General features: G+C 32.8%; 1 protein-coding gene across 1 annotated transcript; it reads left to right on the top strand.

Annotated features, from left to right (window-relative positions):
• The first annotated feature begins 17,945 nt into the window (after positions 1 to 17,945).
• LOC106435356 (cyclic dof factor 3) lies at positions 17,946 to 19,977 on the top strand. Its single transcript, XM_013876228.3, has 2 exons — positions 17,946 to 18,254; positions 18,704 to 19,977. Exons 1-2 carry the CDS (start codon positions 18,120 to 18,122, stop codon positions 19,856 to 19,858), a joined length of 1,290 nt encoding a protein of 429 aa, XP_013731682.1. The 5' UTR covers positions 17,946 to 18,119; the 3' UTR covers positions 19,859 to 19,977.
• The last annotated feature ends 3,424 nt before the right edge of the window (positions 19,978 to 23,401 follow it).

Genomic DNA, 23,401 nt, shown 5'->3' with positions numbered 1-23,401 from the left:
CTACTGTCAATTTGTTCGGTTCAATTTAAACCTACGAACTTATCATCAAACCAAACGAACACAATAAACAAACCGGCCACCTTCTTCTCTATGCTTCGGTATATCGATACCAAACTTAGGTCACATGTTCTTCGATGCCCGGAGATGGTTACGTTGCAACAAATGTTGAGACTGAATTATTAACATACGAACTAAAGATACATTTTGCCACAATGGTCTTTTATGAAAAGCAAAGATCATATTTTAACGGTGAACATATTAATCCCATCACAAAACTGGTTATGTTGCAACTAAGGTTGACACTGAATTGTAAACATACGAACTAAAGATACATATAGCCATATAGATACTAATTTGTTAAGGGTTCACGTGCTCTTTTCTACATTTCAAAATTTCTTCCGAGTCATGTGTGTTTGCAGAAAGAAAAGATCTCTAAACGAATTAGAAAAAGTTTGTTCTTCAATCGTAGTGATGATTCCTTTTGGGTGGGAGTAAATAATTAAAAATGATTGTATGTTCAAAAAAAAAGATACATATGGCCACGTATTTGTATTAACGATAATCTAAAGATACATATAGGCACCTTGCTTTAGTTAATATGATATGATATCATATAGTTGTTATTAAATGTTTCTAGTGAGATATAAAAATCGAATTGGACCAACATGTTTTTCAATTTCAATGTGAGGCTGACACGTATGACTAATTAACTAATTAATTGACTGACATATAAGCAAGAAATTTTTTTTTAATTATTACAAAATTGAAGTTACATCTTTTCAAATGTTTCTCAATTAATATATAAGTGATTGAAGTTACATCTTTTCAAATGTTTCTCAATTAATATATAGAGGATTAGCAAGGTGTGGTTTTTGAACTCCAACGTAGAAAACTCTTTTTTTTTTTTTTGAGCAACTCGTAGAGAACTCTTAAAGAACTAGATCGCGCTGAAGTGGTCTAATGGTTCTAACTCTTTTTCATTATTTATCGGTTCATAGTTTTTATAAGGTCAACTGACTATTACAGAAAAATTAGTTGCAGTTCAAACAACTTAGTTCAATTCTTACTCTCCAGTGTTTTACCGCATAAAAAGAGTTATTACAAAAAGGTTCATTTAAAAAAAATTAATATCAAGTAAATAAAAATTAAAATGAGATATATATATATATATATATATATATATTTTAACTAAAAATTATTTACATTTTTTTCAAAAAAGATAGTTTCAAAAAAGTTATGTTCAATTTTTGTATAACAAAACAAAAGTCTATACAAAATTCAAAAGTTCAAGCCGGCTTTGATGGTTGTAGATTTATACAATTCCGGCCAAGCTGTGGCGTTTCTTCGCTGCGGTGAATTGGTGAGGTTGTATTTTTATACTTTTTAAGCAAAGATGCGGCGATTATTCTTTGTATGGAACTAATGTGAATGGAAGAGGTATAATTAACCTTTGGTAGCCGTGGAGCTAATTTGTCCCGGTTGTTATTCCTTCTTTCGCAGTTGAGTTACGTTATATATTACCCTCTAGTGATAACTGCCTATGAAATTACTGCGTTTGAGGCGGCTATTAATACTATCAAGAGAGTTTGTTGAATGAATATTGTGCATCTTTTATCCTTGAAAATTGTTTGTCTCGAAATAAAGACCAAATGCTAGAGATGTTTTTAGATACATCTTTGTCATCATCCACACAGCACGGTCGGGTGGTACGGCGAGCTCGAAAAGGTGTTAAGCACCTGAAATTCAAAATCTTCCATTCAGATAAGTTGCGCGCATGTGAAAGCAGAAAATATTTTACATGGTTTATCTCATGGTCTCCGAAATTAGTCAAGTTTTCAAGTCTCCCAGAAAAAAAAACATCTTTGCCATCTGATTCTCCAAATAGCCGCTACAAGCCAGTCATTGATCTTTTGCTTGTTGGAGAAAGGTTCTTCTCAATTATTCTTAGAGCCGGCCATATAATTATCGTGATAAAAACAGATATAAGAAATTGTTTATTGATATTCAATTTGTCTCCCTTTTTTAAAAGAAACTTGTTTTAAATCCAACCTCGTATGCTTTTGAGGATTTGATCTCATCAGTTTAATTTTTAAATCCAACCTCAAAGCATATGAGATCCAACATTTTCAAATCATTTGATAAATTAAAAAATATTTATAACAAAAGAGGTTGGATTTATAACAAACCATATGAAAGCAATAATTATATTGCCAATGTTTTGTTTTATCTTAAATTTATAACAAATATAAGTTTTTGCTTACTCTTATAGATTTACTTCCACCAACTATACTTCAATTACACCTAACCAATAACACAAGATTAAAAAAAAAACAATTGTGGCCTTATATAAACATGCACAATTTCGTTCAATCTTTTATTATATAACATTTAATATTTGTGGCTATGATTGTTACCTTTCTAATGCCTATAGATTAAAAGTTACCAGATCTTGACCCGCACGACCGTGCGGGATTATTTATCAAGTTATTAATAATTTTTAAAATTTAAAATAACTAATTCTATTACTCATAATTTAACAAACATTTTCTTTATATTTATGTGCATAAATTTTATGAATAATTTGATGCATGGTGATATATGGAAAGAAATTAATTATGTTTTGTGATTTATTTATATAATCTATCTTTCTTACTTAAAATTAAAGGAATTATTTTTTATTTTTCATTTGATTAATTATTTCGACCTAATTTAAAGATGTTTGGTATTAATTAATATTGTTAATAGCATTGATCTGTTTGGACCAATTATTTTAGTAAAATGGCAGTGTATAGTATTTAGTAGAGGCTAAATTAAAATTATTTCAATATGATAATTGGGCCACTTCTAATATCTACATTTTATTATTTTGTGTTTCTACTACACACGCAAGCCCGCTTAAAAAACATCTAATTACTAACAAACATATTTATAATGAACAACAAAACATCATTTAATTAAATATAAGTATTGCCTATTTTAAATTCGGACCCGCTTAATGATTCCAGCAGAAAGCAAAGTATAACTTATGAATTTAAGTGGGTCTAAATTTATAAGAGGAGGTGTATTAAATTTAAAAACTTAGGAAACAATATTTAGGTCCAATGTAATGTTTCTGTTTTAATAATATAGATAATAATTTCCTTTAATCCATTCACTCTGCGCTCTACGCAGATTATCACTTAGTTACTCTGATTCGAGTGAAAAACAGACAGAATTACTCTGTTTTGGTGAAAACAGACAGAATTACTCTGTTTTTGGTGCAAAAACAAAACAGAGTTCTTTCTTATTCCACAAGCTGAGCAGTTAGGAAATGCAATTTTTCATCGACATCCATTTCCTTGGTGTATCATTTATATATGAACAAAAGTACATAATCCTTCAAAAAGGCATAATAATTTTTAACAACCCCACCGACAGCCTTATATCTCTAATGGAAAACGTAGAAATATGTTTATAAAAAATAATCAAAATGTATTGTAAAATTGATCCAGAATAACCAAAACCAAATTCAAAGACAAAAGTTTAGAACACAAAGGAAAACAAACCTCTCTCTTATTTCCTCTATCTAAGAAACCTCTCAAAGAAAAGAAACCCTAAATCCCTTCGTTAGAGTGGCCGGCGGCGCTCCTCCGCTTCCTCTCGCTGGTCGCCCACCTCTCTCTCTTCTTTTCTTTCCCCTCGCCTTTCCTCTACCTCCTTTTCTCCGTTTTCTTTTTCGGTGCTCTGTTCCTTGCGCCACCGCGCGGTCTTGATCTGGCGTGTAAGTCTCGGATCTCCAGGGAAGCATGGTCAAGGAGTGGAGTACGCCAAACTCTACCGGGTCCAGTTCTTGCAATCACTGTGGGTCGATTCTACGGCAGGCGACTGTTACTCTCCGCTGTATCCTTTTGTGTGCTGCGGATTTGCTTGTAGTCAATCTTTGTTTCCTTAAGTCTGAGTTTGTGTTAGTATGTTTGTGTTAGTATGTTTTCTTTTGTTCTGTTACTTGTTCTCCTTGTAATTCTGTAAAAAATTTGAAAACTTGTAATGAAATCTTAACATTTTTTACCAAAAAAAGTTTAGAGCACAAACAACATCAAATTCTAAAGTCACTTCACTATTGTATCCTCAAAGATGACAAAATATATGATAATACTAATGACTTAAATTGTATGATTTAGTCAATTTACGTATGTTTTAAAAAATCAAATATAGTGTAGTTTTTAAATTAAAATCACATATAAATGGATTTCTTTTTCAAAATTTATCCTTTTCATTAGTGATTTGTGACCAACAAAAATACTTAATTTAAATATTTATATTTATAATTTATTGTTTAAGGTTTATAGTTTTTGAAGATTTGTTAAAAGTATAATAGATCTATAGTTTAGGAAAAATTCCGGTAATTTTAACAGATCTGTTGTATATGTTATCAATAACAACAAAATAATTTATAGACTTGTATCAACAAAACTCAATAATGCATAAATTCTAATAAAATAAACTACTGTTTGCGAGCCTTTTAAGATTATATTATATTAAACTATCAAAGATAAATTTTGATTTCAACTTGTTTTTTTTGTAAAAATATTAAATATACTGTTTTAATTTTATTTGGGAGAACTCTAGAGACAAACAAACATGATGACAAAAAAACAAAAAATAGAGACAAACTAACATATAATAAAAATATAAAATAACTTTATAAGAGAGAACTCCATGCCATGAAAAAACAACCAACGGAAATTGATTTCAAAAGACACAAACAACAAAGAATCTAGTAAGCGCGATCACCATTTCTAATTCTCAACTATCTGCAAACCATCAAAGTTTCCACTAGCAACCATAAGTTTACACTAGCAACCATAAGTTCCAAAGACATTATAGAATCACAAGTAATAAGAAATCCTTCTCTTATTCAATTACAAAGTTCTCAAATCACAAATCATATGTTATGCAACACAATATATATCTCTCTATATATATATAACTAGATAACTCATAATTCTAATAGTATTACACAATCCATATTTCCTAATTCTTTTAGATAATCATAACTCAATAAGATAAGGAAACTTGCAAGTCAAGCTTATCCAACAATCTCACTCGTAAGCTTGAATTCGCCTTCATCCACGTTCTTGATCCCGACCAAATTCCTCATCTCGACAAACTTGGTTCTTCCCAATGACTTGGTCAGTATGTCTGCTCGCTGCTCACCTCTTGGTACATGTTCCCCCTCAATTTGCTCTTTCTCAACACATTCGCGTATAAAATGGAACCTTCAGTGTATATGTTTGCTTCGGCTGTGAAAAACATGATTTTTTGTAAGAGCAATTGCAGATTTATTATCCACCATTATCTTCACTTTCTCGCAAGTATTTCATACGACCTCACCAAGTAATTCTTGCAACCATATCGCTTACTTTGCTGCCTCAGTAGCAGCCATGAATTCTGCTTCACATAATGATAGAGCAACAATATCTTGCTTCTGTGAACACCACGTTATTGGACTGTCATCGAGATAAAATATGTGACATGTAGTGCTCTTACCATCATGTGATAATGCATGCTGCATGATGCTTAAGGCCACTCTAGAACATGATTCAAGTCGTCGATTGGACTGGACATGATCCATCAGTCATTGATTTGCGGACCTAGAAAACTCTGGCCCAATACCGCCTTGCTACAAGCCTTTGCGGACCAGGCCCGAGACCAGGTTTGACGTTGCCATCTCTACCAAATAGTTACATCATATAGTTAATTTAGTTACATAGACTTCTCATAACCAAAATCTAGATTTAGCAAAACAATTTTTCATAACAAAAATATGGATAGTCTTTTAAAGATTATGTGATTGAAAATGACTTGCAGCAAGATTGTACATAAATATAGGAAAAGTCGTCGTAAATTTTTATCTATAAGAATGGAAATTTTTGTGCAATTGTTTGTTTTTATAAAATATATAAAAACATAAAATTTATACAAATTAGCGTCAATACTAAAATAAAGTCAAAGATATTTTATATAAATAAATTCCACAAACACGTTATAATTTTTTCATAATATTATTGTTATTCTATAATTTTAGATAGTAAAATAAAACATTCTATCTCATATATGATTTATCTTAGCATAACTATAATACTAATATTATTATTATTATCAAATTTATGTTTTATTTAAAATATTTAATCAAGAATAAAAGGTCTTTTCACATATATTAAAGTATAGTTTCCAGAAATTAATATGTTCAAAATTTAAACTATATATATATTCTAAGATTACCCCAATAACAATTAGTATATCTCAAACTCTTAAATTGTTAACAAAAAAAATAGTATATCTCGAACTTGAAAAATTGACTACTTTTACCACACATGGATAGTATAGTGTGGTAGGCGAATTCTAATGTGTTAAGCGATCTGATTAGAAACAACTATATGATATTAAACATGAGTGGCCACACTAATATGATGCCATGTTCTAAATTTTATTTTTAATATTCTGAGAGAATGTCCTTCCGTAGGGAAATTCACTTGGAGGATTAGTCGAAATCTTTTTATAGATTTGGGATTGTCCATGTTAATCAAAAAATAAATTCAAATTGGTGGCTAAGAGAAAACGCCGAAACCTAGTTAAGGATTAGTAAATTCAAACAAACTATTAATGTACAACATGTCATCCATGAAAAAATATGTAACTCGAAAAATCTAACGTCATGGATAACGTCATGACTACGATATAATGAGAAACGTTAGAGCATCATTATCGCCCTCATTCGAGGTATCTTTAAGGGGGTCCACGAAAATTAATAAAATTGTGCCTTATGTGTGTCAAATAAGAGACGTTTGTTGTGGATTTTGTACATTATTCGTGGATCTCACCGATACGTGGCGATACGCGATTGGTGCATTTTCTAATTATTATTTTTTTCAGACAAAAAGTAAAAAAAAAAAAAAAAAAAAAAATTAAGAAACTCTTTAACGAGTCTGTGGAATAAAGATGGCCCTAGATCCTATATCGAGGGTAATCCAAATGCATGAATAATAAATCATAAGAAGTATATAGCATGGGCCAAACTGTCTTAAATGGGTTCTTAGGAAGATATGTGGACTATGCTAAATTATAGAATCGAGCCTTTGGAATTTGAACATTTGTGGAAGATATTAAACGGCAAGGTATAAATTTTGTTTAGGATTTAGCCCAGCCGACCAAAAATATAGAAGTTGCAGTTTCTCATTTCTGTCTTATCCCCAATGTGTAGTATTGAAGAATTCAATTGTATACATGACTTTGATCCGCATGGCATATTTCCCGCACGGCGTATTTGATTATTTATAAAAATGAATAATTTATATATATTTAATACAATGGATATATAAAGTACTTTTAATGATTATGAATATATCTGTGCACCCGTGCAGATATTCTTTTTATGGGTTAGAATTTAATTTACAAATTTCATCTTTTATGGATTCTTTCTACTGGTGGCCATTGTGTATACATATCAAAATTTATTTTGTTATATCCCTCAACATTATTCCTCAAACTAATCTATTGCTTAATGATGTATCTCTTAATAAATGAATTTTAAATGTTCAAACAAAAATAATGATGTGTGACTTTAAGTTAAGATCCTTTGGTTGGTCTAACAGAATGGTGGGTCATGGTCCTCGAAATTTTATAGCACTGCACGGAACAAAACGCCTCTCAGTTTCAGCCATGATAGTGCAGAAGATGCCATCTTTTACTCATATCAATGGCTTTGCAGTTGTTCTTGATGACAGTATCATGGCTGAAGCTGAGAGGGCCATGATAATGTCGAACATTGCAATATATATTTTACACGAGTCAAGCTCTAGTACACTTTAATAGCTATAGATATATAGTGTATGAATATCTATATATATAAATCTATGTTCGACTCTCTCCTGTGATGTCACCTATGATGCGACGTCAGAAAGTCATGCGTTCTGGAGCTGACACGTGTTCAGATAAGTAAAACTCGGCGTTTCATTTAATCGAGTTATGTTTCCTTTGTTCACATGTTAATGGGCTTCTAAACATTTAATTGGCCCAACGGAGAGAGGTTGTCTTCCCCGATGGTGTGACCAAAAATTAAGGATCGTGTCCTCTTCGATCTACACCAGCTATGGAAGAGATATGATGAATTGAGTGAATCAAATCGACGTGAAAAACCTCTGTGCCAAGCTTTAATTGCGTCTTTTCGTCTTCTGTTGTAATCTTCTGAAGATTTACGTAACAACCTTCATAAATGCTTCCATGATTTCTCATTCATTGTATCTCGCTTTATCCCTTTTTCCTAGCAATGAATCTCCACCTATAAAAAGGTAAAACTTCATCTCTTGAAAATCATCCTCACAAATCCAATAGCATTCAATATTTTCTCATTATAATAATTAACTCCTCTATTCGACTTGCTGATCTGAATTATGGGTTGTTCTTCCACCTTAGAGGTGAGGTTGCTCAGTTTCTGGGAAATTAACATGCTTTTTATTGATTCTAAGATATTTTATTTTTAAAACATATCTTAATATTGAAATAATTTGTCTTTACGAAGAAGGTTGTATAATCTCAAAAAAAAAATTGAAAAATTGTATCCTAATGAGGGACTCTTTGATAACAACAAAGTGTCTTTACGAAGTCAAAAATAGAAGGACATACATATCCCTCAGTTATGTCATCGATATGGTAAATGTGCTGAAGGAACCATGACAGAGGAAGATGTTGTCTTGAGAGAAAGTTCAAACAAAAAATATGGCATGAAAAAGTATAAAAGTTTCTCGTTTCCTAAATCTGAGGAACATGTCCTCATGAACCAAAGTGGTCATCAGAAGAGTTAAAAGTTTTTTTCTGGTTTCTTAATCTGAGATGTGTTATTTGTTTTGGTTTTTTGGAACTGTAGAATGCTATATCTTATGTGGAAGGGGAAAAATAAATACTATGGAACTAAAGTAACTATAAATGTGTGGGAGCCAAAGATACAGCAGCAGTACGAGTTCACCTTCTCGCAGATATGGCTTCTTAGTGACTTATTCAGAAAGTATCTTAACAGCATAGAAGCTGGTTGGCAGGTACATTCAGTTAACTTTTAGGGAGCGTGAATTTGATTTTCATTATCTTTTCTGTATAGTGATTTGTGTGTTTTATTACAGATTATCCTGATTTATATGGTGACAAACTGACAACAATACAAAGGCTCTTTACTTACTGGACTGTAGGTTCTTTAGAAAAAAAAATTATGTTAATGTTTTTAAAAATTTGAAGTTTCTTAAAATAAATATAGTATTATTTTTATAAACTTCATATTTTTACTATGTCAAATTGAAATAGAAATAATGAAAATATTTCTATTATTACATTTTCTTAATTATTTTTGTTAATATTGTATTATTTAACGATAGAGAATAATGAAAGTTGTTGTCATTTTAATTCAAATCAAAAATATTTATTAACAATAACAATATGATCTTAGAATTATTTACATTATTTTTTGTTTATAATATTATTTTCAATACATAATAATTTTAAATGTTTTATAAGTTAATATAAATTCATGTAAAATAATTTTTATAATAACTTCCCGCTCGTAGGGCGGACCGATCCTAGTGTGATATATAGTATTTTTAATGACTTTTTAATCTAATTTTATCTCATTTTAATCATTTAGATTACATATTAGGTGTATATATTGCATCTATCTACATAATTGCATTAACAGGGTTAAAGTGCACACTTGAGAAGTTTGAGGCAAAATCATGAGGTTATTCCGGTGAATTTAGAAGTATTCGAAAAAAGTGAAAACCACAAAAAAATTCAGGTACCAAGATTCAAAATAGGAATACTCGTTGGGTCTAGATTACACAATTGAAAGATTCGGGATTGATTCAGAAGGATGTTTCTCAATTTACAAAGCCTTGGGCTGATTTGAAAATAATCAGAAATGTGAGAGACCTAAGTGCAAATATGGAGAAGCCAGCCATTGGAATGGATTGAGCTTTCTCTTCACCGGATCTGGAGCTTGACGATGAAGGTCACAACGGAGCAAAGGAAATGGAGGGGTCGTGGACTACAGACGTGTCATGCAGCAAAGCGGCATAGATGGAGACTGGAGGCCATGGAGGAAGAGCCATGGTGGCTAGGTGAACACGGTCGCAGAGCAAAGTGAGTCGACGACGGCGAGACCAGAAGACCCTTCGGAAAGCCTTCACGGATCACCAAAGTTGAGATTTGGAGAAGACAGAGGCAATATCTCCTTCATAAATTCTCTCAATTTAAGTAGTTGGTTTAGTAATTAGATAAAACGACTGTATACTAGGTTAGTGGCAATCAATTGTAAATATTAAAAAAAGTTAGGATTAAGTATTAATTGTACTTCTGTTTTAATAAATTAGATAGATACATAACTTATATTTGGTCTAACATAAAGTACTTTTTGAGAAAATAACATAGAGTACTTTTTACATGTCTTTTATTTAAGTAAGAAGTACCTAACAATTAAGTAAGATGGGATTCAGCAACAAGTCTCATGTCCCCACACACCTCAGCAGAATGGGCTATCTATGATGTTCGAGAGTAAAATGCCGTTGAAGTATTGGGTGGAAGCCTTTTTCAGAGCTGCATTTCTGAGTAATCTCCTGCCAACCTCAACCCTGCCAAATCATCAAACACCCCATCAAAAGCTATTTGACATTCTGGTGAACTACACCTTTCTAAGAATGTTTGGTTGTGCTTGCTATCCATCTCTAAGAGATTATGTTGTCAACAAATTTGATCATAGGTCACTACGCTGTGTATTCCTTGCCTACAACAACAAGGACAAGGGGTACAAATGTCTTTAGTTCTCACTCCACTACTTAAGGCTTGGCAAATGAGTTTCTTACCCCAGGACAAATCAGCTACCAATGAAGAAGTTTTCATTCCTGATCGACTCGGGTTCTTCATCAAGCTGTCTCTCCATTATTCACAGAGGCTGATTTCCCCCTCTTACAATGTCAAATCCTACTCATACTGGATATCGAATGGTGTCTTCTCCTTCCTTAGCTCCGGTTCCAGAAACTGTTCAACATCAATAGCATCCCATGGTAACAAGATCAATGTCAGGCATAGTTAAACCTAATTCTAAGGTATGTCCTTATGACGCAAAAGGTTTCTATTCTTGAACCTAGTATTAGAGCACAAGTCCAAGTCTATGAAATCAGGCCAAATACCCATATATTAGAGTTCTCAACAAGATATTTTTGCTATATAAAAATTGTGTTATGGTTTTGTAATGGTTTAACTTGGCTGCGTAAAGTGCAGTCTCCCTTTCCTTTTATGAATATCAGTTTATAATCATTTTGATCTTGAAGGCAATCTAAAGCTTCCTCTTTTATTTATGTTTTCATCACAATACGGCTCATTTGAGCTATCTCTTTTGTGTTTCAATAAGGCCTAAATACACAACTCTATCTTGTTCTTAAAACCTCTTCATGGTATCAGAGCTTCAGTTGGTTCTCATGGGTTACCTTATCCTCTTCTAGCTTCTGCACACTCTGGCTAAGCCATCTCAAGTTTCCATCAAACTATCTTAGAAAAGCAAGGAGTTCAAGGTCGAAGCTTTCATCAGATCATAGTCTCCTATTCATGTTAACGACGAGAGACTGAGACACTGTAACGGCTAAATGTGCGACCTTTAAGTTCGTGAGAGAAATGTTTGATGCTCAACACCTTGTTCAGTGAATCAGTGCAAGCACTCAAACTGACAAAACTGTTGTCATCTCTGTAGTGGTGAGAGCAACATGGTCTCAACTAAAATCAAAATGTGAAAGGTTACGCTTATGTTCTCTCGTTAAAGACAGAATATGGAGTAGCTTATTGTCATAGCTTGAGAAGAAAAACTGTTTTAGATTTAGAAGTATGGAATCGTGAAGCTGAACCAATACATAGGTTTGGTGTTTGATAATTATGGGTTTTAGCTGCAAATTTCTGGAGCGCTCACTAATTGTTCAGTATATTGCCAAAGAGAAAGGTACAATGGTAGAACGCAGGTTTTAGTTGGTTTAGTGATGGGAAGCAGAGAGTAAAAAGGATCCTTAGTTGTGGAAGAAGACTCACTTTCATTATGAGACAGCTTAGGGGAGTTAAACGAGGTAAAGAAACCCGGACTCTTCGTGAAATAAATAGGCTACAAAGATAGACCTGAATATATCTCACATTATTGACTGATCTTATGGTGAAGTGAAGATATTGACTACTTCAAAAGAACACTTTGAGCTCTTGTCCCTTTATCAAGCCGCTGCACTTGAGCTTTCAAACTTAACTCCGCACCCTATACTAAGTTTCCGCGGGAGTATTAGAGCACAAGCCCAAGTCTATGAAGTCAGACCCAAGACCTATATATATATATACTAGTGTTCTCAACAAGATAATTTTATTTTTGTGTTCATTTGAGCTATCTCTTTTGTGTTTCAATAAGGTCTAAATACACAGCTCTATATTGTTCTTAAAACGTCTTCACAATTGACATAAATTTTGTCATTGTTGAACAGATCCTTTTTCTTACTTTTGTTGTATTGATATCTTAAAATACAAGTGTGATTCGTTAAGTAAATTAAATTGTTTTATCATCGAAAAAAAGAAGCATCGACTAGAATTTAAGCAAAGGAAAAAATTTGATAGGTAGAGAACATGTTATTTTTAATGTAGCTCCCAAGGGGACGCAGCGTCCACATCTTGCCAGCAGTACTGTGTAAAGGCAAGGCTTAAACATAAACAGTAGATGACTTATCTTCATATTATCTACTATTTCAAAAAACAAAATCCTCAGTTTTTTATATCTGATAAATCAAAACATCCTATTTCAAAGACGCTAGATCGAAAAGTACAAATGCTTTATTATTTATTTTGGGGACTGATACAAATGTGTTATTCAGATAAGAAACAGATTGAGAATAATGAAGCAACATTTTTTATATTTCTTTTTCTTTCCAGATAATTATGTTCTTATCTAAATAAAATATATACAGTTTTCAAATAACAAATTCGTATGTGACGATTTTTTCTTAGAGTTCACAAGTTCAAAATAGGCTTATTTGTTGGCCAACAAAACTAAAGACACTTCTATACACTACAAGAAAACTAAGATGATCACCTATATATTAATTATGGAGCATTGGTTAAATAACAACCTTGAGAGACATGCTTACGTATCAAGTTGAGAAAGTTTTTAACCTTTTTTTTAATCGATCAACTTTACTAGGATAGCAAGGGCGGAATATTTAATGAATGACTAAAAACTATAATATATAGAACCTTATTGGAATATGTATAACTAACCTTATAAATCTTTTCTTACATTTTACGACTGTTAATGTATTAAAAAACTCTGGCTGATTGTGTACTCAAACGTGTGAAATTAATAGTGGAAATCAATAGTATATTCGTATTCGTATTGGAGGGGGTGATAACTTAGCAAAAGAGATTGCATGCATTTGAATTTATTACATTGTATTTATGACTTTTTTTATAAATAAACATATATTACTTGGTCGAGAATTTCGTTGAGCTTAATAAATTAACTATTCTTTGCAATTGCCTTCCTTTAAACCAAAACTCCCAAGGATTTTTATGGTTATTTTTTAAGCTAGTCAATATAACAATTTGTCAAAACTTTCCTTATGTTTATAGACTTTTGGGGATCGGTTCTTTCAGCCCATCGTTTTTCTTAAATATGTCTAAAATAATTTTTAATGATTAACTAAATGGTTCGTATACATAGTAAATTTTTTTTTGGTTTTAAAATTGTTACACACCAAAAATCAATATCAACCACCATCACTTTTGTTTGAAACATTGTTACAATCAAATATAAGGGCTAGGGAAAAAATCTGAATCCGGAAAACTGAACCAAATCTGATCTGAAAAATTATTACTGAATCTGAACCGAAATTGGTTAGATATTCTAACGGATTCAAAATTTTGGTATCTAGAGAACCGAAACCAAATCCGACCCAAACCAAAATATTTCAGGTATTCGAATATATATCAATCAGATTTATATACATAAATATATTAATTATTTTTAGATTCAATATCTAAAAATATCCAAATATATAAGATATTTTTAAGTTGTTCAAAATACTTGAAAATATATACAAATACTAAAATACATGTCTAAAATAGCTAAAAGATATTCAAAATACCAAAAATACTTGAAAAATATCTATTGATTTCCTATCCAAATATTAAGCTAAACCAATTTTTATGTTAAATTTAAGTATTTTGACATACATTATTCAAATTTGTATCTTATATATTATATTAGTTTTATATTTTGAGAAATTTAAAATATTTATAAATTTTAGTTTTTTAAAAATAATTTAAACGAATTATCCAAACCCGAACCGAACTCACAAGAATTCTAACCGAACCCAAAACAAAATTTATCAATACACGAATATGGTTAAAATCTTTATCCCTAAAAACCTGAAACCATAATACACTCAAACCGAACCCGAATGGTACCCAAATACCCACCCCTAATCAAATGTAAAGAGGTTATCGATAACAAAATGAGTATTGCTTATAATAATAAAATAAAATACTTTTTAAAAAAAAAACTCATCTTGCGCAGGGCCCGGGTTATCATCTAATATTGTACTCCTTTGTTCCAAAATAGATGATGTTTTGGAAAGTTTTCGATGTTTCAAAGTAAATGATAAATGATGTTTTGATATTTTATATTAATCTTAGTTTTATTGAAAACTGTGTGACCAATGATGTTTTATACTCCCTCTGTTTTTTATTGTAAGTAGTTTAAGCAAAATTTGTTTGTTTCAAAATATAAGTAGCTTTCATAATTTTAAGTAATTTTTACTTTTATTGGGTATAGTGTTACCAATCAAATAATATATACTTATTTATGATTGGTTTAACTACAACTAGTTTATATATCAAATGCTACTTTTAGAAAAATTAATAACTTTTTTAATATTTGTGTATTCACCTAAAACTACTTACAATAAAAAACAGAGGGAGTACTTATTTTTAAGGATTGGCTAAATAGTTTTAGTTTATATTTTTAGTGTTATTTTTTTAGAAAAGAATGTATATTTTAATTTTTGTGCATACACACCCAAAACATCAAGTACTCCATTTGTTTCATAATAAGTGTCATTCTAACATTTTTTTCTTGTTACACAAAAAATGTCACTTTACAATTTCAATGCAAGTTATACTTACTTTCAGCTGAAAATTAATTGCAAATTGCATTGATTTTATAAGTAATTTTATTTATTTCAAATACTATTGGTCAAAAATGTGTAATTAATAACAACTTACATATATTTCAATAACTTTTTTAATCTGTGTGAAAAATATCATAATGACATTTATTTAGAAACGGATGAAATATTTTAGAACATCAGGGAGCAGTGTCTTGTTCAAAAAAAAAAACGGAGTAGTGTTTTTGGTTTCTAGTTCTAGCCAATTGTTACCATTTAAAAACCAGCGAGTGACACAAGAAGAAAAAATCTTGTTAGGATGCGATCACAGCGGAACACGTGGAGGGTAGTTATTAGATCGACCAAGTGAAAGATATGCAATTTTGTAGAAATCTATGCGCAGATATGACGTGGGCCAACACAAATCTGAGGTGGCAAAAGGTAGACTTTGATATAGATTCTCCAAAAACGCAAGTTGATAAACTGTACAATGTAGCAGCGACCTACGGAACCTTTTTGTTGACATCCAATGATTTACTGACACATCGTTGAATCCAACCTTCCCTTGCTTTTTTTTATCCACACGTACAAACTAACTGGTCCGATTCCTGATCATGCATAGTATACTGAGCACATCCAATTGTATCTCTTTGATGATAATTGTATTGTCTTTGTTTTTTATTAGATTCTGGGTAAGAAAAAATATCAAAAACCAAGCAATCCAAATGCCAGCTTTCTCCATATCTGAGATGAATCCTGGAAAATAGAAAGAGACTATTTCTTTGTTCATCTTGACTTACACAAAGAATACAGAACATAGGCTGTTCTCTGTTGATATAAAATGTATAGCTGGTGTAAAAAACAATAGATGTTAAAAACATGAAATGCTAAAAATATTTAACTTAGGTTTTGACCGGTTATCATTGTTAGAGTGAACAAAAAATGAAATTTTTATTATCTTAATTATCTGGCTGATAGAATAAATCTTAATTATCTTATAAATTTGCCAATCAAAAAGAATTATATTTCGTCTTAGTTACACTTGATACTGTTTAAACAAAAAAATACATTTTCCTATTTTTTTACTTTATATTTTTCCATCTAAAAGAAACGAACTATTCATTAACATTAGTTGAACTATCCATCTAATCTATTAATTTAGGGTCCTAATTTTTATCTACCATAAAAAAGTTTATGTTAAACCACTATCTAGAAATTTAACAAAATATCATAAATTTATTCATAGATGATATTCTAAAAGAAAACAATATAAATCTTGAATAAAAAAAATTCTGTAAAACCCAAATACATTTATATTATGCAATTATTGTTTTACCATATTTAATCTAGGCCACATTTTATAGTTAAAAAAAACGAAAATATAATACATTAAATAAAATATATTATCAAAATATAATATTAGCTATTTTAATTTAGTCACATAAAATATTTCAAGAATACAAAACTTTTGAATAAAAAATATAAAATTTGTAATAATTCATATAAAACTAATGTTTAAAAGTAAAATATTAATATGATGTTACATTTTTAAATAAATAAAATAAATGGTGAATATATGATTAAAAGATTATCTTTTTAAAACAAATATATATTCACACGGACGTGCGAATTCGATTCTAGTTAACATTAATTTGGAAAGCATTTCAAATTTAGTTTCACTTTTTATATTTCTTTCTTTTACTCTATAAATTACGGGCCATGTTCAAGTTTTAACTATGTAAGTTTTTTTGTTATAAGTAACTTAAGATATGGTTAAAGTAACTTCAGATAGATTGTGAACATGAGCTTCCACAAAGCAAATGATGCTCTATAAATAAATGAAGGTTGTCGACATTTTTTTTTGAACTGAAAAAATAAAAATAAAAATATCAACAACCTTCATTGATATTTTGATTTTAGTCCCTTTATTCACATTAAAATTAAATATGTAATTTAAACATAACAAATTTTACACCCGTACGAATTCTAAATTTAATATAATATATTTTTTAAACCGAGTCTCTATATTATTAAAAACATTTACAGTAAAATATTAAAAAACTATATACTTTAATTATGGCATTTATATAATAAAAAACTTTGAAACCCGATTATCAACAATTGATGAAGAAACTGAATGTTGTCAATAGCTCTTTGTTTCGTGAAATCTCCATGTTTTGTAGCTAAAGAGAATCACAAGTGAACTAATTTATCGAGAAACATGACAAAGACTCATTCTTTTGATGCAGTGATGAACATAATTTTACATTCATTTGAAAAAGAGAAAAAAATTGGTCATAGAAAATAATATAAAATAAAATTTATTTCGAATAAACGAACGGTGATTCGGACCTTCAATCCAACTAATCTCTCCAAGCCGGACACATCGATTAAAGATAGCAAAATATAGCATAAATCTGTACTCTTAATAGAAGAAATTGAACTAGAGGCGCAGTAAAACTAATTCCAAACATTAAACCAGTAGTCCAATATTACCTTTATTAGTCTAAATGGACTTTAGTTGAAAAAATCATGTCTTGATAGAAACCTGGGAAAAAGAAGAAGAAGCGAAGTTTAAAGTTCAACCGTATAACATTTTCGTATTTTCTATTTTTTTCCAAAAAAAAATAGATGCGAATAATAGACATAAAAAGATAAGAATTAGTAGTAATATTTATGATTATTAAAACCGGGAAACCCGACCCGCTAATAAAGAGGTGGGAAAAAGGAAAATATCGGAGGCCACATAAACTTGTGGCTGAGAAATGAATGGTGATGCTGACGTGGTAACCCCCTCCTCTTTTATACGGATCTAAATCCCTTCTTTCAACACTTCACCTCCATATCTCCCCCAAATCTCCCAAAAAAAACACACACACACACACAAATATTTATAGGGAAAAACATATATAAATAATGATGATGGAAAGTAGAGATCCAGCTATTAAGCTCTTCGGTATGAAAATCCCTTTTCCGGCTGTTTTTGAACCGACGACGGCGGTGACTCTAGAAGAGGATTACAGCGGCGGAGATGATAAATCACCAGAGAAGGTACTGACTGATTGATTATGCTCTGTTTTCTTTAAAAGGGATCTTAAAAAAAAAAAAAGAAGCAATTTCGTGTAAAAATATTGAAATTTGTTAATAAAACTAAAAGTAGTTTTCAATCTCTGAATCATCAAACTGACAAATCTGTTTTGTCTGAATCTCATAAACTTTAAATTAGACGACGTTGACAGAATCCTCTGTTTCGAGCTCATCATCATGTCCAATACTTTTTTTATTTTTTGAACCAGATTGAAACTCTCTGTGTATTGTTGTTATCTTCTTTGGATCTACAATTTGTGTTATCAGTATCCATCAAGCAAAGTTCTCGTTTTCTTAATAGTGTTAAAATAATCTTATTAGAGTTTTGATTCTTGGTCTAGAACTTTCTTTAGAGACTTTGTTTATTCATTGCAAGTGTTCTTATTTTATCTGACTGTTTTTTATTACCTCAGGTAACTACAGAGCAAGCCACTCCAGAGAAGAAGAATAATTGTAACAACAAGAGTCTAAACAATTCGAATGATTCCAAACCAGAGACAGGGGACAAAGAGGAGGCGACATCAACTGATCAGATAGAGAGCGATGAGACCAATCAGCAGACAACAGCAGACGGCAAAACCCTGAAGAAGCCAACCAAGATTCTTCCCTGTCCCAGATGCAAAAGCATGGACACCAAGTTCTGCTATTACAACAACTACAACATCAACCAGCCTCGCCATTTCTGCAAGGCCTGTCAGAGATACTGGACAGCCGGAGGCACCATGAGGAATGTGCCCGTCGGTGCAGGACGCCGCAAGCACAAAAGCTCTTCCTCTCACTACCGGCACATCACCATCTCCGAGGCTCTCCAGGCCGCAAGGCTCGATCCGGGTTTACAATCGAACACACGAGTACTGAGCTTCGGTTTACAAGCTCCTCCTCATCAGCAGCACGTTGCTCCCATGACCCCCGTGATGAAACTACAAGGAGACCAGAAGGTTTCAAACGGAGCTAGAAACGGGTTAGCAGCTCGGGTTGAAAATGGAGATGACTGCTCGAGTGGTTCCTCTGTGACTACATCAGTGGATGAAACAAGAGCACAAAGCTGCAGAGTTGTTGAACCACAAGTGAACAACAACATGAATGGTTATGCTTGCATCCCGGGTGTTCCATGGCCATACACGTGGAATCCAGCGATGCCTCAGCCAGGTTTTTACCCTCCTCCAGGGTATCCAATGCCCTTTTATCCTTACTGGACCATCCCAATGGCACCCCCGAATCAATCCTCATCACCTATGAGTCAAAAGGGTTCAAGTTCAAACTCTCCCACTCTCGGAAAGCACTCGAGAGACGAGGATTCTTCAACAGAGCGGAAACAGAGGAACGGGTGCGTTATAGTCCCGAAAACGTTGAGAATAGACGATCCTAACGAAGCAGCAAAGAGCTCTATATGGACAACACTAGGAATCAAGAACGAAGGTTCAACATTGGGAAGCAAAGGCGGTATGTTCAAAGGGTTTGATCAGAAGACGAACAAGAGTAACAAGGATCAAACCGATAACTCTCCCGTTCGTTCTGCTAACCCTGCTGCTCTATCGAGATCACTCAATTTCCAAGAACGGGTTTAAAGAGTTATATATATATATATGTGTATGATTGTTTTGTATATACAGTTTATTGGAGAATGAGGGTTTTGTGACATTACTCCTTTTAGTCTCTCACTAATCCATCCTCATGTTTTGTGCTATCCTTGTGGTTTTGAACCAGCCCAAACATATTCCAAACTGAACCGAAGTTTTTGGTCTTTAGTTCATGTTCGATTATGGTTTTTGAACAGATTAACATATTTTCAAAACTAATTTAATCAGAGGTTCGGTTCGGCAATTAGTTACTTCGTTTTTGTCTTTTTTAATTAAGTTTTGAATCAAACTAACTGAATTAACGTAACTAAAAATCCCCAAGTTTTTTTAATTAAGTTTGATAACAACATTGAATAATCAAATTAACTGAAACCAAATTGTAAACTTTTGGTTCAGTTCGGTAGATTTTTGTTTTCTTAATCGAAAACTAAACTACTTGAACCGAACTAACTAAATTCAAATTATTTGTACTGACTTTCTTTTCTTATTCCAGTTCTTTTCTGTTTTTTTTTCTTTTTCTTTTTCTTTTATTGCTTTTCTTTCTTTCTTTCTTCATTTGTTGAAAATGTTGGAAGACACTCACTAATGGTAGAAAGTTGACACTGACCGTTGTTGCGTTGGCCATTACAACCGACACTCTTCTGAGTCTTCTTTGCTTGTTCTTATCTTGTGAACAGTTCTGCTAAAAGAAAGATACTAAAAAAAAAGTGACAAAAATGTTTCTTTGACAAAAAAGTTAACCGTGATCGAAATCTAATGACTGACTCCGTGCTGTTTGAAATATTTTAGCTTCGAGCTAACGAACTTGTAAGCTCAAGAAAAGGAGCTTGTCGGATTGAGAAACAGAGGATGTGTTATGCACAATATAGGAAGTGTAACTTGCTGTTACAAGTCGGTTATGAGACGATGACGTGTCAATGTCTCATTGGTTCCAAAATGTTACTTTGGCGTGAAGCAAAGAAGATTTGAAAGATTTGGGCTTATCACAATAATTAGGCAACTAGGGTATTGTGTTAAGAGTATTTAACCTGATTACTTTGGGTAGATCGAGGTTAACCGTTTATTGATTGAAAAGCTAGAGCAAGAGGTTTGTTCTTGAGAGCTTAAGAAAGACGAGTACTTGTAGGTGTAGCTCGTGGTTTCTGTTCTGATAGATTAGGAATTGATCCGTCTCTAGTCGTGTGTGACTGAGAGTAATTCAGATTAAACAGATCTAGGAAGATTGTTTAACAGATTTCTAATATACAAGAAAGCGTTCTTGGTATCTTGTGTTTTAGTTCTTATATCTGGTAGTCCCTGAACTTTCATTTGGTATCAGAGCAGGAAACCTCTGTGGTATCATACACTACTAACAGGTTGAGATCCTGCGGATTTCATGGACACCATGAAGGAACTATTCGGAATTCATAAACCCATTATGCTGGACAGTTGCAACTTTGGTCATTGGAAGGTAAGGATGCGACAGTTGATCAGAGGAATTGACGAGGATGCGTGGACTGCAGTAGAAGAAAGGTGGTATGTGCCTACAATGATGACTGATGACAAAACTCTTGCTCCAAAACCATTGAATCAGTGGACTGATCCTGAAAAGGCAGCATCCAAATTCAACTCTAAAGCTCTTACTGCAATCTTTTCTTCAGTGGATCTGGATCAGTTCAAGATCATCCAGGGATGTGAGTCTGCTAAGGAAGCTTGGGATATTTTGACCAACCACTTTGAAGGAAATACTAGCGTGCGAAGAACAAGGATCGATCACTTAGCTTCAAAGTTTGAAAATCTCCGCATGACTGATGATGAACCAATTGATGGATTCATATCCAAGATCAGTGAACTTGCCAGTGAAGCTTCGGTTCTTGGAAAGAAATATGATGAGAAGGACTTGGTGAAAAAGCTGTTAAGATGTCTGCCTCCACGGTTTGAAGCTTACAAGGCAGTACTGGATATAGCTGTCAATACAGATGAAATGAAATTTGATCAATTGTCTGGTATCTTGAAGGTTCATGACCTGGAGAAATCCAATCGAACTACAAATTCTCAAAAGAGCATCGCCTTTGTATCTGACTCAAACGAACAGGACCGAGTCACAAAGATAGAAGAAAACTTGGGGCTTATGGCTCGAAACTTCAACAATTCACTAAGCGAATGGATAAAGGAGGGAACAGATCAAACTCACGATTTCAGAGGAACGACTCAGATCGAAGCAGCTCTCAAAACACCAGGCAAGACTCGAAGAATTCTAAGAAGAAGGAGTTACAATGTCATAAGTGTGAAGGGTATGGACACTTTCGCAATGAGTGCCCACTAGCTAAACGCAAAGAGCTCAAGTGTATTGACTGCAAGGGCTTTGGACACACTCGAAGTGAATGTCCCAATAATCTGAAAAAGGACAAGTCACTTATGTGTTTCAGTGATACAGAGTCGGAGAGTGACAGCGACAGAGATGAGCTTCATCTAAACTTTATGGCACTTATCAGCAAAGAAGAAGAACCAAAACTAGATTCAGGCGTGGAAGAGGATGAAAATGATCTCAACAACGATCTTGAATCAGAATACAAGTCTCTGTTCGACAAGTTTGTTAAACTCAGTCATGAGAATCTACAACTACTAAAAGATAAGGCAATGCTGAAAGCTCATGTGAATATTCTGGAATTGGAGAAACCCTCTGAACAAGCTACTGAGTTGTCTATCCTCAAGAACTCAGACCAAGAACTGCTATCATTGAAACGAGCGATGACTGAACAAGAGAGGGTTCAAAAGCAGTTTGAGCTGAAGATGAATTGTCTCAATGATCTACTAACCAAGGAGATGAACAAGAGCAAATTACTTGAGAATCAACTCGCTGACAATCTCAAGAAAGTAAGAATGCTCACGACTGGTACAACAACTCTAGAACATCTTCTCACCATTGATCAGTGTCCTAGCAGCAACTGGGGATTAGGTTTTCAAGGAGCTACTTCCAAATCTGCGGAAGAAACAGTGTTCGTGAAAGGGAGTTCGAATGAAAAAGAAATTCAAACCACGACGAAGGTGCAAATTAATAATCAGAAAGGAGAGAACCTAAAGAAGACTGCTGCTACACAATGAGGAAATGGATGCCACTTCTGTGGAAAGCGTGGTCATAATGTCAGATTTTGTTTCTTTCGAAAAAGTCAGTATCAACGTGCATGGAGGATGAATCTTTGCTTTATGGAACCATCACTGTATGGTCATGTGTGGATAGCTAAGAAAGATCTGTACCCGAACTACAAGCAGAGAGCCTTGACTGTTGCACACAGTGAGAAGTCTGAAATACGCACTGATGCAGAGCAACCCATCATCTGCAACTTCGCGACCCTATCCATTGGAACTGAGCTGGTAAGCAACGTTGCTTACACAAGTTCTGATTCTAACTCACAGTTTGATACTCCCTGGTACTTCGACAGTGGCTGCTTAAAACATATGACTGGAAATCAGGATTTCTTTGAGAAACTTGAGTTTATCAAAGGAGGCAAAGTGACCTTTGGTGATGGAGGACAAGGAAAGATACGAGGA

This window comes from Brassica napus, chromosome C3, assembly GCF_020379485.1.
Source record: "Brassica napus cultivar Da-Ae chromosome C3, Da-Ae, whole genome shotgun sequence".
NCBI classification, from domain to species: Eukaryota; Viridiplantae; Streptophyta; class Magnoliopsida; order Brassicales; family Brassicaceae; genus Brassica; species Brassica napus.
This window is presented reverse-complemented; position numbering and strand designations above follow the sequence as displayed.